Below are 18,378 nucleotides of genomic sequence, written 5' to 3' on the forward strand. Positions count from 1 at the left end.
TTATAAATGTGTCACTTTGGAGAACATCCAAGGGATGCAAAAAAATGTTTGATTTTTTTAAGATTGGATAATTTTTGTTTATTTCATATATTTATTTAATTCAATGGTACCCAGTGCTTAATTTTATCGAAGGGTTATAATTGTTCTATCAAGAAGAGTATATAGCATATGGTCCATTAATTGAGGGGTCATGTTTGAGAGATGTATGTGGATGGGGCATAGGTGTGCCAAACTTGGTGGCAAGGCAATAGCATGTTTTGTCTCATGTTCTCCAAAAGATAGAAATTGAGACAATAGGGGGAAATATGACAGATTTTCAATTTTCAAACATTTGTGGTTTGTTTTTACCAAACAGTTTTTTGCGGAAAAAAAAAATTATTTTCAGATATCATGACTTTTTTCAGACAAATTGCCAAACGGATTTTCCAGTACTTATAAGTACATAATTTCAGTGGTTTAAGCTTTCCGCAGCTAAAGTAAATTTCAGACCTTATTTTTCAGTTTACCAAACAGCACCTAAGCAACCAAATCAAAGTACAGACTATCAAATTCACCAAAAAATCATGACATTATCTTCTTTTTCATTGTGCAGATCAGAAAGGTTGCCAGTTCAATATTGGCAGAATTTAAATGGACAAAGCAAGAGAAGAAATGCAATAAATAAAAGTAAATGCATCTAAAAAAATCATCCTTCCCTTTTACTATTTTAATGGTAACTGACATCTATTAAGGAGATTCATGAAGTATCAAATAAATATTATACAGAGAGAGAAATGCTCACATCCAACAGATTTTCCAGACATTACCAAATGGATTTTCCAGTACTTATAAGTACATAAATTCAGCGGTTTAAGCTTTCAGCAGCCAAATTAAATTTCAGACCTTATTTTTCAGTTTACCAAACAGCACCTAAGCAACCAAATCAAAGTACAGACTATCAAATTCACCAAAAAATCATGACATTATCTTCTTTTTCATTGTGCAGATCAGAAAGGTTGCCAGTTCAATATTAGCAGAATTTAAATGGACAAGGCAAGAGAAGAAGTGCAATTAATAAAATTAAATGCATCTAAAAAAAATCATCTTCCCTTTTACTATTTTAATGGTAACTGACATCTATTAAGGAGATTCATGAAGTATCAAAAAAATATTATACAGAGAGAGAAATGCTCGCATCCAACAGGTTGGAGGGTAAGTTGTCATCAACCCAGCAGATAACTTCAACCATGTCACGTGGGTGCAACAACCAACCCATCCAATAGGTTGGCCCCACCATGAGGACCACCTCATGCAAAAATAGCCCCATCCACTCATAAAGTGGAAAACACTGGTATGTTATTTATCAGCGGTTATACATTATTTTCTATGGTGTGACCCACCCAACGGGATGAGGCTAATTTCTGCAAAAGGTGATCCTAATGGTGGGGCAAACCTATTAGACAGGTGGAAGTCGCACGCACCTGGTAGGTTGGAAGTTCTCTGTCAGCGGTGGACGGCAACTTATTGTTCAACCAGTTGGATGTGAGCATTTCTTTTATATATACCTATGTGTGTGTAATAGGGAAATGTTTCTATAAGGTCAACCTTACCAAAAGTTAGGGTAAGGTCGGGCTTTGTGGGCCTCCACCATGAAGTGCGTCAGACATCCACCCCATCCATTAGATGCTTCACCTTCTGTTAGGCCTAGATACCAAAATCTAGCCCGATCCATGAACTAGGTGGGCCACACCTAAGGAAATAGTTGAGAATCAAACTTCAACCACTTAAATCTTCTTGATTGTTTGTGGTGCCCACCAAGATGTGTTTAGACATCAGACACATTCATTGTGTGTCCCACCTAGATGAGGGGTTCTACAAACTTTCAGACCATTCAAAAACTTAGGTGGGCCCCCAGAAAGTGATTTAGATGTTTTAGGCATGCTTTTGTACTATTCCAGATGGTTTTACCCACCTTGGTTTAGAATATGACTGATTTTCACGATTTCCGATGTTTAGAAGGGGAGTCACAAGATGCACAGTTCAGATGCCACATAGACATCACACGGTGCCAAACCCAACATCCCCATATTAGCAACATGGCCAAAGCTTTTCCAAACCCTAAGATCAACTTCGTTAGCCAAAATAACCCATTAACTCCTGTAAAGTTTCAAACCTCTATTGCCATACCATCTAGTCCAAGGGCCTTTCTTGTTTTCATCTTTCTCAAAGCTTCTTTCCCTTCAGAAATCATAAACCTACGAAAGTATCTAGGGTATGTCTTGATTGTCTTCAGCATTTTCTACTCCACCACCATCAAATCATTAACCATCATCCTTAGTCTTCCTTCTCGCATTTCTTTCAAGCTCTTGCTTTCTCCAATCTATCAAACATTGAGATTCCTTCAGAACCTGTAGAAAGCTTGACCCTTTCTTCACTAGAAACTCTACACATTCCTTTCTAATCACAGCCCTGCTCTACAACGCCAAGCTTGTTTCCCCTAATGCACCCCATTTCCATCTCGCCTTCCCTCCCAACACGAAATCTCTCAAATGTTTTTGAAAATGGGTATGGAGAGTTTGTCCACCTGCCCTGAGACCATCCAGCACATCTATAGCCTTTTTTGTTTCATCACCTAAACCATTTTTTTAATGCAACAAAATTCCAAGTATCTAAACCATTCACACGCAAATATATATATATAAGCCTTAGGAAGGGAAAAGCCCTCTTTCCCACTTTCTCGGTCTTGCCACTTTGGAAATTCTGCCTCACTTGCCAAATAAATCTTCTTCCTCCCACTTGAAATAAGTGTGAAGGACAGCGTTTAGAAGGCTCGTCTGACTTCCTTCTAGTTTTTCCTCTCTCATAAGAACAGTTCTCTTGGATCCTTTACTCCTTCCATCATCAATCAGTATTAAAGAATAATGGTCATTCCAATTCGCAAACAAAGCAAAAACAAACAAAAAAACAAAAATCTGAATAATGTACGTAAGTTACTAGCACAATGGGTTTTCTTTTTATGAGCAACAAACTAGAAGTCTAGAACCGCAACACTATGGGAGAGAAACATATCAAACATAATCACCTTCAATTCTGCATTCTCCTGATCTTTTTTTGCAAATGTTACGATGAACGCTGCTTCCTTTTTCTTTGCTTTCTCTAGCTGATCATGAATAGTCAATGTCAATCAATGCAACCTTCCATACTAGATGCATGGTGCTTCCTTATGCAGAATGTTTAAAAGATCAACAACCAACCAACCTGTTCCCTCAATGATTCCTCAGAAGATTTCAGATTTTGAAGATAGTTTACAACTACTTGAGGTTCTACAATGAAAGAAACATTCTGTCAATGTCGTCAAAAAGTCACAAGAGTTTTAGAGAAGGGATAGCCCCAAATGATTTTAAGGTATATAGCCAATCATAATACCTTCAAAAATGCATATACATTGGCCATCAAAACTAAAACAAAATGTCATATGCCAAATATAATAAAACAAAGGTAAGCAGTTTGAAGAGAAAGGCTAACCTGGAGTTGTGCCAGCAGTTACAGCTGGTTCATTCTGAAATGCAGAATGCCACTTTTGGATTTCTGATTTTGCTGCTTCAAGCTCTGTCTGCAACAATTACCAGATAAGACTTCACCAATGAGCCTGCCTTTCAAGGGCTTGAGATACAATCTTGCAGTCATGTGAAAAATACAACATGATCAACATGCAAGCTCGTTCTGCAACTCAGATAGGTTGAATGAGTCATGAAAGATAAGGGTCGCAATGGGCCGGGCAGCCCGCCCAACCCGGCTTGGCTTTGGGCTGGGCTTGGGCCCAACATGCATGGCCCAATCAATTTTCATGTCAAGCTTGGGCTCTATTCATTTTTAGCCCAACCTAACACGGTCCAGCCCAACCTGACCCGACTTTATAATTATGTGTTATATCTCACACATATGCCATTCTAATCCTTAGGCAATCAATTCAATCCATCTTGAGTGGAGACCATTGGTTTCATTCCTCTAAAATCCTCTCCTCCCCCCCCCCCCCCCTTAATTAAGGGATAGATTAGGAACAATTAAGTGGGAAATAGATTTTATCAATTTTCAGGCCGGGCCCAAGCCTAGCCAATTTTTTCGGGGCTCAGGCTTAGGCCTGTTATGCTAGGCCCATGCCAGACTTGGGCTGGGCTCGGGCCTTGGGTCTTAAGTGTAGAGCTGAGGACGGGCTTAGCATGGCCCGACTCGGCCAATTTCCACCCCTAACGAAAGCTTGGGCACATCTTAGAAGAGTTAATCTACCTAGGCCCTATTTGTATAGCTCATTATAGGGCATTAATGAGTTAGAACTGAAATAATTATAACGTAATGAATTATCTTAGATAATGGTTTTTGCTGCATGCGTTCAATTTATAATCATATGTTGTGATAAGCCAGCCCCAACTAGTCGATATAAGGTTTAGATGACAATGACGATGTGCTGTGATACCAATAACTCATGAACTGGAGATGGATCATTCTTTACCAGGATATGCAATACATGGCAGACAGCCCAAACTTAAGTACAATTGATATGGATCATACATTTTTCTTTACCATTCATCAGATTGTCTGATTACCGTGTTAAACCAATCCTTGAGATGCACGAGCAACCAAAGGTGGGGCTCATATGATGGACGGTCTAGAACAATGATTGAACTTTTCCCAATATGATAAATCTGGACCATTCACTTTCAATCATCTGATCAAAACAATTCCTGACAGTCATAGCATAAAAGGTGGACCCACGTCATCGAGAATCCAGATTGATGGCTGGACCATTTCCAGTATAATTAATCCAGACCATCCAATTTTCTAGCCATTCAAAAGATGGTTATGTTCCTCGAATCAAACAGATTCTTAGTAGGAACAGACGAGCAAAGATGGGCTCCACACAGTAGATGGTCCAGAAGTCTTTCCCACTATAATCAACCCCAGTCCATCTTTTCTTGGCTGTTGATCAAAAGGTTTGAATCAGCCAAATCAAGTTGGTTTTTAAGATGTACAAGCCATCAAAGGTAAGGCCCATATGATGAGCATTTCAGATCAATAGTCCAGCCCTTTTCAATATGATCAATTAGGGCCATTCATTTTCCTAGTCATTAATCAAATTGATAGGAACCTTTGATAAAAGTGAGTATTAAGGGTTACAAGAAATAGAAGGTGGGGCCCACATAATGGAGAGTCTAGATCGGGGACAAGACCTAGTCATTGGCTAGACAGCTAGGGTCTTTCAATCAAAAGTAACTCTTGACAGACATGGGCAACCAATACTAGTCCTTGTTGGTATAGTGTGCCCTGGAAAGCCAATAATGATTGTGATAATCATGTTCTTTAATGAACATGTGTGCTTGGTCATCTTAATGCCACTATTAAATATGTGAGAAGCCTGATCTATCTTTGATTTTATGGATTAAAGAGGAGTTCCTCCATTTGTCCTAGGGGAACGTGAGTTTGGACACAACAGCCACTGACCAAGGGAGATCTTATTCCTAGCCCTTGCACTTGCCATAATGTGGAAGAACCACGTGTTTTATCTCCTTTCCTTAGTCATACTGCCTTTTATCGCTGCCTTCATTTAATTTCTTCTTCTTTTAGGCAATTAGAGTAATCCACCAACAATTTCACCATAGTGAGTTTCTCCTCCTCCGTCAGCTCACCTCGCTCTTCCTTTATATCCAGGTCTTGAATATCTTCTAGAATGCTCTGGGTCTCAGCTTTCCAATTGCCTACAACCTCCAGCTTCCAAGAAATAATCCCGCCTTTCAAAATTTTCAACTTTCGACTAAGAATAAATCTAGCATACCTTTTCAATGATAGGACTCCAACCACTACTTCACAAGGTCCTTGAACCCTTCCATTTCCAGCCACATAAGCTCAAATCTAAAGGGTTTCAAGCCCCAATTTTCCTCCACATCTAGAAGACTACGACAGTGATCTAAAGTAGGCTTGGGAAGGCAACTTTTATAAACCAAAGGAAATTTTTCAATCCACTTATGAGATAGCAAAAATCTATAGAGACATGATTCGATAACTCTCTTGCTAATTGGACCTAGTGAATTTAGCACCACCTAGTGGAAGATCTACCAAGTCATTTGTCCGCTCCAAAAATTCCTGCATACTCTTGATCATCCGATCCCCATTGGTATTCTCAAACCAAAATCTAATCACGTTGAAATCAACTCCCACGCACCATGGAAGAGACCATCTAGCCCAAACCAAATTCAATTCCTCCTATAAGATAAACCTCCTTTCTGACTGATGCAACCCATAAATTGGAGTAAACAACCATCTGAAGTTACATCTCACAAGACCACCAAAATAAAGACAAAACCGCACCACCAGTCTTGTTGAGACCAAATTCCATTGTTCCGGGCCATGATGATTCCACCAGCAAAACCTACATCTAATGCCACCCAATCCTTAATTGTTATCCCCCAAATTGAGTCCAAAATTTTCCTATCAACATTGAACCTTTGCCTTTCGACACATGTCTTTGATCTTGAGCCTTTTATCCCAACTCCCAGACCCCGGATGTTCCAGCTGAATGACTTCATAAGGGAACCATTATTACCCACTTCGCTTCTTCGCGGTGCTAGCCTTAGATCTTGATTCATAGTTGATTGACGACTCCAAAACCCACCAGTTCCCTCCAAACTCTTGGAGATCTTCTTGGTTTCCTTTGAATTTTTTGTTGCTTCTTCCGAGTAACAATGTCCTTCACAAACTTGAGTAGGGCGGTGACATTCTCCTCACAATCTCCAAAAGTTAACCCCACCAACTTACTAATCAGCCTGATTGCTTCCTTAATACCACTCATATCACTGGGAGGAAGAGCCCCTCCCTTATTAAATCGAGCCCCCTCCAACACCGAAAGGGAAATGAAAGGACAACAAACTTCCTCTGTAAACCCTCCCGTGACTTTGTTTGGTATTATGTGATGAGGACATCGTGCGCACGCGCGCCCGCACGCCACCCACACGCGCACACACACCACCCCCCCCTACGCACATAATTGTCCTGCATCATTATGTCTAACGTCCCCTAAGGTGATAGCTCACGGACTCTGCCTTCATGAAGAAAGAGCACCTCCCCTCCCGGCTTGATGTTAGACTCCTAAAGAACTTCCACCAATACTCTATCAACAACCAAGCAATCAGACAGAGAAGTCTGGAGAGAGATATTGGGAAGAGCAAACCACCATGGGCAGGGACTTAGCATGGCTTCCTTCGTAACTCAACTCCGAAGAAGAGAGCTCGTACTCAACCAACAATCAACCACTATCTTCCCACTCTTCGCTAACCAAAGACTCGATGCAAGCTGACTAAGAGTTCAGAGAAAGACTCCTCGTATCGAGGTATAAAAGAGAGCTCAATAGCTCACTCGTGAGAGAAAACCTGTGGCCAAATGCAAGCATTGCGTGCCCCAAAGATAATGCACACACAAGTGCCAAGGGAGCATCTCAAGCCCCACCAAAACCACGTCTTCAATAGGGAGCTTCAAAGGCCACCAAAGCATGTTGATATCAAGGACAAACATGTTATATAAGGGAGTTTGTAGGACTTCTCATCGCCTACCATCTGTCTCCCCCTCAATGACACCAAGGGACCACATGTCCCAAACTTGCAACTTTTTATCCCGAGGCTATCTTCCCCTTCGCCACGCATCCATCCAATCGCCTGAATGCCTACAGAGATGTCAGCCACATGACACCCGTACACTGACCTCTCAACCGCCATCACCACAGTTTCGAAGGGCTCGCTACGTCTCTCTTCTAGTGGCATCCAATTGCCACCTAACCCTTGGCAACCAACCATCTGCTTCCACACAACCTCACCCCCAACTAGTACTCCTCCGGACCACGCAAGAAATACTCCGTTATATTCTCTCCCCTACTCTGCTCCTTCCTAAGAGCTCTGCCAACCCAGAGCTTCCAATCTTCACCCACCTTCTCGGAACACCCCAACGCTTCTCCCTATCAATCAAAACCATCTTGTGTTTGTCCTCCAGAAAAATGGGAATGGATTGTAGGCCTTTCTCTGCTCTCTTCTTCCACACACAGATATGAGCAACACTGACTTCCTCCCTCCTTTCGGTCTCTGATTCTACAACAATGACTCGTCCAAAGCACGAACCCAGCACTAGAAAGGTTTCTTTGAACCAAAGGACACCCCAGAACAAGAACCACACCACTTCCAAGCTGAAAATGGAATGCTCTTCCCACTTGCAAATTGAAAGCACTAAGTCATTAATGAACAAGACTCCCGCAATAACCACTCGATTTGAATTGGCTTCCGATCTTAAAGAAATCCAGACCTCATTCTCCCCTAAAGGTTTCAGAGCAAAGTCCTCCCTCTTCAACTCACAGCAAATATCCAGCCATACCAAGATCTCCTCCATCATCACCCCCTCTTATGAGCAACAAAGGATGACTGCAACATCCCCAAGCATGGTTTTAAGATCTCTCCCGATTAATTCTCCTTTTCCTATTTCGATTCCTCCTCCTCACAAGGATTTGAATCCAAACCCTTTCCTACAAGCACACATCGTTCAAAGTATTCAAAGTGTGCCCGATATTATCCATATCTCTAGCTTGGTGATGCTATCACCAATGTATTGTCAAATTTCAGGCGTTGCTTTTATTGCCAATGTATCAATATATCACCAATGAAATGTCAATACTTTTTACCATGTAAATTCCAGTTGTCGCTTAGATCACCAGTGTATCGGCCAAATTTTGATAATATTGCTAATGTATTAATATCAACAAAAATCTGTTTATTAAAAAAATTATTTCAAATTTTTTCATGGGCGCATGGTTGCATGCAGTGTTCGATTTGTAGATGATAATATCGATAATATTATGATATTATCATTACCGCGACATGGGCAATCCTTGCTCATTTAACTGACCCTGACTAAGTTACATGAAAGAGGATTTGTCTCATTTGCTATGAGAGGCGTAGCTGGACCACTTCGAACTCTAAAAATCTCAAACTCGACGTAGTTCATTATGCTCTCAGTTATATCGGAATAACAGGTTTCAACAACGGGGCAATGAATGGACAGCCGCCGTAGCCGTTTGATTTCACACCCACTGGCATCTTCTATAAAGAAAGTTGTCCTTAAGGACTCCGTCTCGTCTTTAGGGACAATATTTGTTCCTTAGTCAATCAAGTTCTTGCATCATTAGTTTTTTGGTTAAGTTCTAAGCGAAGTTTTTATGATGATCTAATCTTCTTGGGAGATAGAGAAGTGTGATAAAGATTGGTCCCCATATAAAAAATATATATCTAATATTCTAATAAATTCACTATTTTATTTATTAATTTTGCTCTTTCTTCAATGGGGAAAAATAGGAAGAAAAAATTTATATTCATTCCTTCCTCCCTAGAACAAGACAAGAGAGGCGGATCTTTGTTTGATCGGATCCTCTTTCAATCTCTCTTTTTAGGGGCAGGGATGTGATAACTACCCTCGGGTCCGCTATCGAGAGCATAATGTTTCGTTTCCTTTCTTGTTGTCGATGATTTCTCGATGAAATATCATGTTGTCAATATTCTGAAATATCGATGAATGTTTGGATGGAAGGTTGGATGGTTGGATGCATATGTGATGGAATAGATGGTTGGACTGATTTCTTACGACAACACATGCTTTCAAGCGCCCATTAAATGGAAACTTATTATGTATGCATTCTTTTTTGTAATTTTTTTAATTCCTAAATATGCAAATGTGTATATTTTAGCATCTCCTGAAATTTCAGTGAAAAATTCCACCGTTTTCCCCATATTTCCCCAATCTTTCCTCACATTTCCAGTTATCGGTGATATTATCAGCAATATCGATATTGTTTTCGTATCCCTAGCCAGAGAAACTTGTAGCTATACCGACACCTCGAACACCGCAAGCACATCCCTGAAGGATCTGATCCCTTCCTAGTTCCACACCTTCCCAAAGCCTTCTACTCAATTGGATAATTCCAAGGCAACTTTCATCTTCTGCTTCACAGCTCCCCCTCCATTACCATGCTTCTTATCCTTTGAAAAGATCGGGTTAATTACCTTTGGGTCATACCTCAACCCTTCGCATTCAATTCAACCACAGGTCCACAACACAAGATGCATCCTCTGTTGATTCCATCCAAACAAAGGTGAAACCCCAGATTGCGGAAGTCTTCCAATCTCTAGGGATGATTGCCTCCTTTACCACCCCTGCCACCCAAAAAACTCTAGAGAAGTTGAGGTCGCTTCACTCCTTTGGGAATTCTCAATAAATAGCGTTGGATGCTCAAGCAATGGATTTGTCACTCGCACTTCTCTTCCCTTCTTGAATGACTTCCTCTTCGTCTCTATTTGAATCTATTGCCCTTCTTCTTGCTCCTCATTCCGGAGGTCCCCCCACCCCCACATCTACCTTCTACCCCGGCACCCTTCTTCGCCACTTCTCCCTTTCCTCCCCACCGTGAATCCCCTCTTCTAACTTCCCCATCCCTCTCTAATGAACCCCTCTTCTCCCTCACACAACAACACCCCTCGCAGCTCTTTGCTCCGCCACTACGATCCTTATCCTCAATTTTCCTCTCTAAACCCCATCTCTACTTCAAACACTCTCCCTGATGATGATCCTTCACCTCTCTTGATTCTCATATCCTCCCTCCTCCCCCTCAATCCGAGAACTGCCAACCCTCACCCCCCCCCCCTTCTACTTTCTCGCCCTCCACATCCCTAGGCCCCAACCAATCTTCCCTTATCTCGTTCACCCTCACTGTCGACCCAACTACCCTTCCCCTTCTACTCGATTCCCCCACCTTGAAGTCCCTTCACCATCCAATCAAATCCACTAGTTGCAAGAAGAATTTCTCAAACACTTGAAGTCGCTTCCTTCTCTCCATTATTTTTCAAATGAATAGGAATGAACATAAGACTTCTGAAATAGCGAAAAATAATGCAATGCATCCATCTAATAAAAATAACAAGCACATAAGAAATAAAACAAATCACACTCTAAATAAAAAACATACCTGGCATGTTGCAAGGGTATCCTTACAGTTTTGGAGGCTGTAAAATATAAGGAACATAATATATCTAAGAGACTGATATGCTTTTTTTCTCAAAAACAGTTCACCTATAAAATGTTACAAAAGAAAGAAAAATATAAATCTAAACAAATCTCATCATACCTTTCACGAAGAGACAAAATCATCCCTGTCGTAACACCGGGCACACTTTCTTCCACCTTTGGTTGCCCCTTCAATGTGAAGAAGAGAATTAGTCTTCCAAATTTCATATTGATTAAACTCACCATGACCCAGCTCATTTTTAATTCAACATACGAAGTATAGATTCTATCTTCTTCTTTTTTACTTCTTTTTTTAATTAGAAGCTCATCTAAGAGTTGGCATACATAACAAAGCCCAAAAACATGCAGCAATTGTAAGTTCATATCCAATTCAAGTCCGATATTAGGACGGTGGAACACATTTATAGTAATGGCCCAAAAGACAGTCCATGGATAGAATCGTCAAGGCATCCACTTTCTCTTATCATTGAACCTTGATCCATGAGTTACCAATCAATTGCTCAGACCAGATTGATCAGCAGAATTGCCAAACTTATGAATTATAAGATGGTAGCATTTCTTAATGCATTGGGGGGTGTTTGGTTGCTACTTTTTATATTTCTCAGCATAATAATTCCATGTTTTTTATAAAAAAAAATAACCCAACCCTAAAATTCCACGGAAAACATAAAAACCAGAGAATGAATCCCCCAACAACCAAACAGGAAGTTTTCTAACCATGTCAGAAATCTTTAACAATCAAATGGGGCCACGAATGTGCACCTTTTCTTACTTCTTAGGGGTAGAAATGAGTGTAGCGTGCCAAGTCCAACCATTCATGTATCAGGCCCAACCAGGTCCATGAAATCAGTAATCAGGCTGGCACCTAGGCTCAGGCCGAGCCATCAATGCAACATGTTGGAAAAATCAAGCCCCGCTAAAAATCAGGCCCAGCCCATCTTGGTCCATGGGCTATCAGACAGGTAAGCCCCACAACATCTCCAGAGCTATAATGCCTTTCTATGATCAATATATCACTGTAGGGCTGTCAAAGGGACGAGCCTGGGGTTGGCTTCGGCCCTGATTTCGAACTAGTCCAACCGGGCCTGTGCGCCCCATGCCTATTCAATTTTTTATTTTTCCTGGCCCGGGCCAGGCCCATTGGCAGCTCTAGATCCTTATTTCTCATCCAGTCATCCCCAACGAACCCCCATTCAACTTCCAAGAGATTGCAATTCTTTATGCAATCACCACAAATTTCCCGCACCATTGGAAAAAACAGATTGTGATTCGAAGAAGTTATTACAAGCATTTTTGGCAGAATCTGTCTTGAATCTTGTAGTCTATAAAACAGAGAAATTGAATTTGTTTCAAATGAACTGAAAATGGTGATTGCAGAAGATACCTTCTTCGAACCAAAGATATCTTCATCATCATCATCGAGATCTCCGAAGCTCCTTTTAGTGCCTAAAATTCCCAAATTTATAAAATGAAACGAAATTAGAAATCAAAAGCGCAGATGATCTTCCTCGAAGCCGATAAATAAAATAATAAAAATAATAATACCAGAGCGTCTGCTGCTTTCATTTCCCGGGTAATCTCCACCGAAATCATCTTCCTAAATTCAAATAGAAATATAAAAAATAAAAATAAAAATAAAAATTAGAAGAGAGAGAGAGAGAGAGAGAGAGAGAGAGAGAGAGATCTTACATCGTCGAGATGGGGATGAGAAGCCATTGGAAATCAAAAAAAAAAAAAACCTATTCAGAGATATTCGTATTCTCGCTGTTTGCTCTCGCTCTTCCCAGAGAGAGAAGCAAGATGCTCAAAAAGAGACCCGCTAGGCCCAGGACGCGGATTTCCTGCGAAAGACTTTCGCAGGAAGTTCCTGCGCTGGGAAGTTAGGTGGGACCCACTGTGATGTTTGTGAGCAATCCTCTCCGTCCATCCGTTTTGTGAGTTCATTTTAGGAAATTAGGCCAGAAATGAACCGTATCCAATACTCAAGTGGGCCGGAAACGTGATAATTGAATTTCCACGGTTGAAATATTCATGGGGCCACATAAGTTTTGAATCACGAAAATACTTGTGTTTTTAGTTCATCCCCCAGTAGGAATGACGTTATTAACTGTATGGATGGAATTTCCCAACCTTTTCCTTTAGTACGGCCTACTTGAGTCTCGGATACGTTCGGTTTTTTTTTTATCATCCTAAAATTAGCTCACGAAACGGATGGACGGAGTGGATTCCTGAAGAACATTACGATGGGCCGCACCTAAGTTTCTAGCGCAGGAACTTACTACTGAGAAAGGCTTTCACAGGAAATCCGTGTCCCTAAGCCCACACGTGTGTTGGTCCTTTGCACGTATACCCGTAACACAGATGCCTAGATGAGCAGCGCTGTCAGCCTCAAGCCAAGCTTGGGCTGGAGTTTTAGACCAGCGGGCCACGTTCAAACTTAAAGTTGAGCCCGATTCTTAACGGCTGGGTTTGGACTTACCTATCCAAAGCCCATCAGCCCAGTCCTACCCAATGGCCTTTAAAATAAAAAAGTCCTCTTCTATTCCTCTCTCTCTCTCTCTCTCTCTCTCTCTCTCTCTTTTTAATATTAAACGACCACGACAACTAACGTAGTGTTCATCTCATCATACTGCCTACATATATCTGCATAATAAGTATAGGGTTATTAAGCACAAGTTCCTTTCAGCTGAATATTGATAGTTTATTTTTACAATATTCTTAACCGTTTCAAACATAAAAAAGCATTGAAACAAAAGCTTAGCTAATAAATACAATGTTATAGGTATTATAAATATTACCCTCTGGGTGGGGGGCGTGGATTGCATCATACCCCCTCACATCTCTAGCCACGAGCAAACATAACATATGTGTGTGGGGCCTACTGCGATGTATTTATTTATCTCTGTCTTCTATCTCTTTTTTCATGTCATTTTTTAATGTATTAACCCTAAAATAAGGCAAATCTAATACTCAAGTAGATAACACTACATATAACTCTTTCATTTAATATTTTGTGCATTTAATGCAACCCAAGCGCCCACCATGACAGACGAGTTGTATGCATGCTGTCCATTCATTTTCAAAGATTATTTTAGCTTATGGACCAAAAATTGAGGCAAATCCAAGGTTCAAGTGGAATTTTTAATGGCGAGTATCTAATCCCTCGCTAAAATGATAATTGAAAATAGATTAAGTTGATATCCATGCTCTCTTCATTCACATCTATACAAGTTATATGACAAATAAACATCACAGTGGGCTCTATAAGATTTCAACGATGGGCATCATTATCCCCATTGCTTCCGGTGGTATGGCCCATTTGACCCTTGGATCACGGAATTTATGTCGAAGGGTTGACATAAGGAATCATTTTCCAGCTTAGTCGCCCTCCCATTGAACACAAAATGCATGGAGGAAAAATTGGACAACACATTACCTCAAAAAAGTTATAATTTTCCTATAAAGTCTTACATCAAAAGCTTCCCCACAAAAGTCAGTCGATGTCATTTTAATATAATTCCTCTAGAAGCCCATGATGAAACCCAACATCACTTATTTATCACAATTACAGTCGTTATGAAATTTTGGAGGAAGGATCTTGATTAGGAGTGGACTCTTCGCAATTCGAATAAGGCATCCCTGCAGGCTTTGCCATCCTATCCCCATATATAGTTCCTTTTGATATCATCATCTTAACCATCGATCGGGTGGACCTTTTTTTCTCGCTTAGTGCAAGCTATTTGTAATCAATGTTTTAGTGTTTATCTGTATGGAACCGATAAAATGCTAGATTCATCTAATCACTGTGATTCTTAGACCAAATCTCAAGTATCAGTCAAAATACCAAGTGAATGGTTTTGTTCTCATTAATGTATACCAGATGTGCAAAAAGAATTACAAAATTTGTGGTTTTAGAGTTACTAAATCTACTTGCTATGCATATATTTACTGGTGCATGGAGACACATACAATAAAATTCAACTAAGAAAAATGATGGTTTGATTCAATATACTGGGTGAATCAGTTGCTCGACTAGGATGCCTAGCCCGCACGACACATCGATAAGTTTGTGTGTGAAAAGTCAGTTGAATTCTGTGACATCTCTTATAGATACACACATATGCATGTGTGCATGTGTACACGTGTGTGTGGCACAAGTGTGGTAATCCCAGCTGTTGATTCAGTGGTTGCCATGTGGATGGTGCAGCTCACACAAGGAGACAGAATATACTATAGCAATCATTCAATCCTACCTTACATAATGAATTATTAAAAGGTTAGCTAAATTCCTATTAAGGGTTCGTTTGGCAGCATAGGTTTGATATGTATTGAAATACAAATCACAATTATCATAGAATTCATGCCGATTAGAATCATTGGTTATGTTTGACACTATGAAAATGGAATTCATTGTATGTATGGGATGGATTCTACGAATTCTCACACCTGGCCCAGTGTGGTCATTTACGTGAAATCCATCCTGATCACTCGGTGTGTCACACCATTTTAGCAATAAGGCCCAAAAATCAGCTCAATCCATGATTCAAGTGGACCATACAATTAGAGACATTATATGGCACATCCCTCTCTCAATTGTTTTCCTTCTCGTGGCCTACCCGAATCACAAATTAGGCTGGTTTTTAGGCCCTTTAGCCCTATTTTAACAACACATGGTGATTGGGGTGGATTTCACTTGAAATTTATGGTGTAGCCTACTAATTCTTGAAGTCAACTTTGGGCCATGTTTATGTCAATGTCATTGTCATGAACCACGTGTACAACTAAAAAGTTCGCACATGTGGCCCACTGTGATGTTTATGTGAAATCCACCACGATCATCGGGTGCATCATCCCATTTTAGATGTAGGGCTGTAATGTCTCGGAAAAATCCGTACAAGAACCCGAGTACCACCTCAGGCAGAAATCACCCAGGACCAAAACTTTTAGAAATTAGGTTAATGTTAGCAAGTGCTAAACTAGAGTGCTTATGAAATTAATACTAATCACTTTAAATATGATCTGCAATACCCAAACCGTGCAGTATCATTGACGCTACGTTACCCTGAAATCTAGAATCCATCCCTAACCCCGGTTGCTCTCGAGAGCACACCGAAACTCCGTATCGGACCTGGACCGCACATTGAAAGTCCGATTACCCTGAAACGATACAGATATGACCACATTACTGACTTGACAACCCCCTTAGAAATCAAGTCCTAATTGTGTCTAGAAATGCATAACTTGAGCTTGGAGCAAAGTGTGTGAGAAACGTGAAAATATTTAGAAATAAAATTCGAGTTTAAGTGATCTAAGTCGTGTCGCTTGCGGGCCAAATATAAGGATTCAGACCATCAGAATCTGACCCAAATACACCCTCGGATCAGGAGAAATGTGCCACACATGTCGATGTACTTGTGACCCTGATCGAGTGACTGTGACCGTTGAACTGAAACGGGTCCGCCACGACTGATCTATAAACCCGATCGGAACGAAAACTCAGCCTAACCTAGATCCATGGTCAGGAAGCTTAAGTCCGACCGCACGTAGAAAATGGGCCACCAGAAGTGCTCCGTTGGATCGAAACGGTCCGTATTTGGATATAACCTAAGTATACCTTGGCCATGGGGTCATTTCCATCAATCCTGGGCCTATATAAGGACCTTAAACCCTCTCTCTCTCACCCCATACGAATTTGAGAAACCCTAGGGGAGAGAGGAGAGAAAAGAGAGAAAGTGAGAGTGAGAGTTGGAGATTCTTCCTGGGATTCGATCCCGCTATTCCATGCACTCAACCGCCACTCTTGTATCGCTATACAGGCGATTCCGATTCCGTTCTTAGGTAAGAAAACCTAACCCTAATCTGTTTTAGGGTTTCAGATAATGTAAGTTATGAAATAGCTAACCTAATTTATGCTATAGGTTGCTAATCTGCCGTAGACAAAGACTTAGCTTTAAAACTGAGTTCGTTGCGAGTCTACCGGCGAAATGTGCGGACTATAAACGTATAGGTTATAGTTTTCAAGGTTTTCAATGTCGGTTAACGGTTTATTACTAATGTGGGTGTCATTTCACATGCCAAATGCGATGTTTGTTTTGTGTTTCAGATATGTATGAACTATGTGGAGTTTAGGGTATTCCATGTATTTGTAGAAAGGACCGTATACGTATGGAATTTGAAATTACGTTTGCCATGATTAATTGTCGTGTAATTATGCTAGTTGTATGTGTAACAACTCCTTAATGAAAGGACTTGCCCAAATACATGTTATCCCAACATACATTGTGTATATTATAAAGTATAGCCTAGGTATTTGTGAATATATCCGAATGAATGGAGGATTTGCATTCGCGCTCACCATGACGAATTGTTGTGGGTATATGATTGTTGTGTAGGCGGCAACCCCTTGGCGAAAGGTTTTGTCCTAATACACATTATAATCAACATACGTTGTGTATGTTAAACAGGTGTAGTTTAAGTGTTCGTGAAAATGTCTGAATGAGCAAGTACTTGGCATCAGGTACTTTATTTGGGTGTTGAGATAAGATTCTCAACTACCTTGACTATGTGTATGATTTCCTCCATACAATTTATATTATATTGTCTGTTTTACTTATCAAATGCACATGTGTGAATTCCTGTGTATGTTGTACTTCATAACATGCTCAAATGGTTGTAGGATTGGAATTATATATTTATTACTGCTTTGACTATTTCATGCGAATACTTGTTATAATTAAATGTGTTTGGGACTACGGAATAGTCCAGGTGTAACGCCCTGAAAATCGGGGGTCAAGTAAAAGTCCAACTCCCTAGTTCCAATGCATCACTTATGCAACATTTTTAATAATAATTAAATGTTGTCTGTATTAGTGCATAAGACATGAATAAGATTAAGCTAAATAGCAAAACATAATCCAGTGACAGCTGTAATACGCAAGTGGAAGACTGAAACGAATGTGTATAACTCTACAAATCAGTATAAGTCCCCGAAATATGTATGCATTGTCAGGTCAATAATTACATGTATTGTTTCAAAATACAAAATATAAAATATCAAAAATGTAATAGTCCACTACAAGTATAACCCTGAAGCCCCGTCGATTCAGAACGGTCTATGTAAACTCGTCTGAATAATGCATATATGAGAATGCCTCCTCATCATCCTCGAAGTCCGGCTCCGACTCGTAGGCTGCGCCATCATCTAAACCTACAACAGGGTCTGGTTGGTGTTCAAAATACCGTCCCATAACGTGGGAGTGAGTGATCAACCCAGTGGAACAATAAAGCAAATGT

The 18,378-nt window shown here is 40.4% G+C and overlaps 1 protein-coding gene across 2 annotated transcripts in view; it reads right to left on the reverse strand.

Annotated features, from left to right (window-relative positions):
- Positions 1–12,933, reverse strand: part of LOC131246628 (FKBP12-interacting protein of 37 kDa) — a 38,339-nt gene extending 25,406 nt beyond the window's left edge. Inside the window, exons 1-8 of one of the 2 annotated variants that reach the window (XR_009171455.1) lie at positions 12,775–12,933; positions 12,631–12,682; positions 12,470–12,531; positions 11,186–11,253; positions 11,027–11,063; positions 3,505–3,592; positions 3,238–3,302; positions 3,062–3,139 (exon numbers count right to left, since the gene is read on the reverse strand). Coding sequence is in view for 1 of the 2 variants with exons in the window: in XM_058246945.1 (XP_058102928.1) it covers positions 3,062–3,139; positions 3,238–3,302; positions 3,505–3,592; positions 11,027–11,063; positions 11,186–11,253; positions 12,470–12,531; positions 12,631–12,682; positions 12,775–12,801 (477 nt within the window). In the remaining variant the exon portion in view is untranslated. The remainder of the gene's footprint in view (positions 1–3,061; positions 3,140–3,237; positions 3,303–3,504; positions 3,593–11,026; positions 11,064–11,185; positions 11,254–12,469; positions 12,532–12,630; positions 12,683–12,774) is intronic. The other variant, XM_058246945.1, reaches the window with a different exon arrangement.
- Between the last annotated feature and the right edge of the window lie 5,445 nt (positions 12,934–18,378).

Source organism: Magnolia sinica, chromosome 5, assembly GCF_029962835.1.
Source record: "Magnolia sinica isolate HGM2019 chromosome 5, MsV1, whole genome shotgun sequence".
NCBI lineage: Eukaryota > Viridiplantae > Streptophyta > Magnoliopsida > Magnoliales > Magnoliaceae > Magnolia > Magnolia sinica.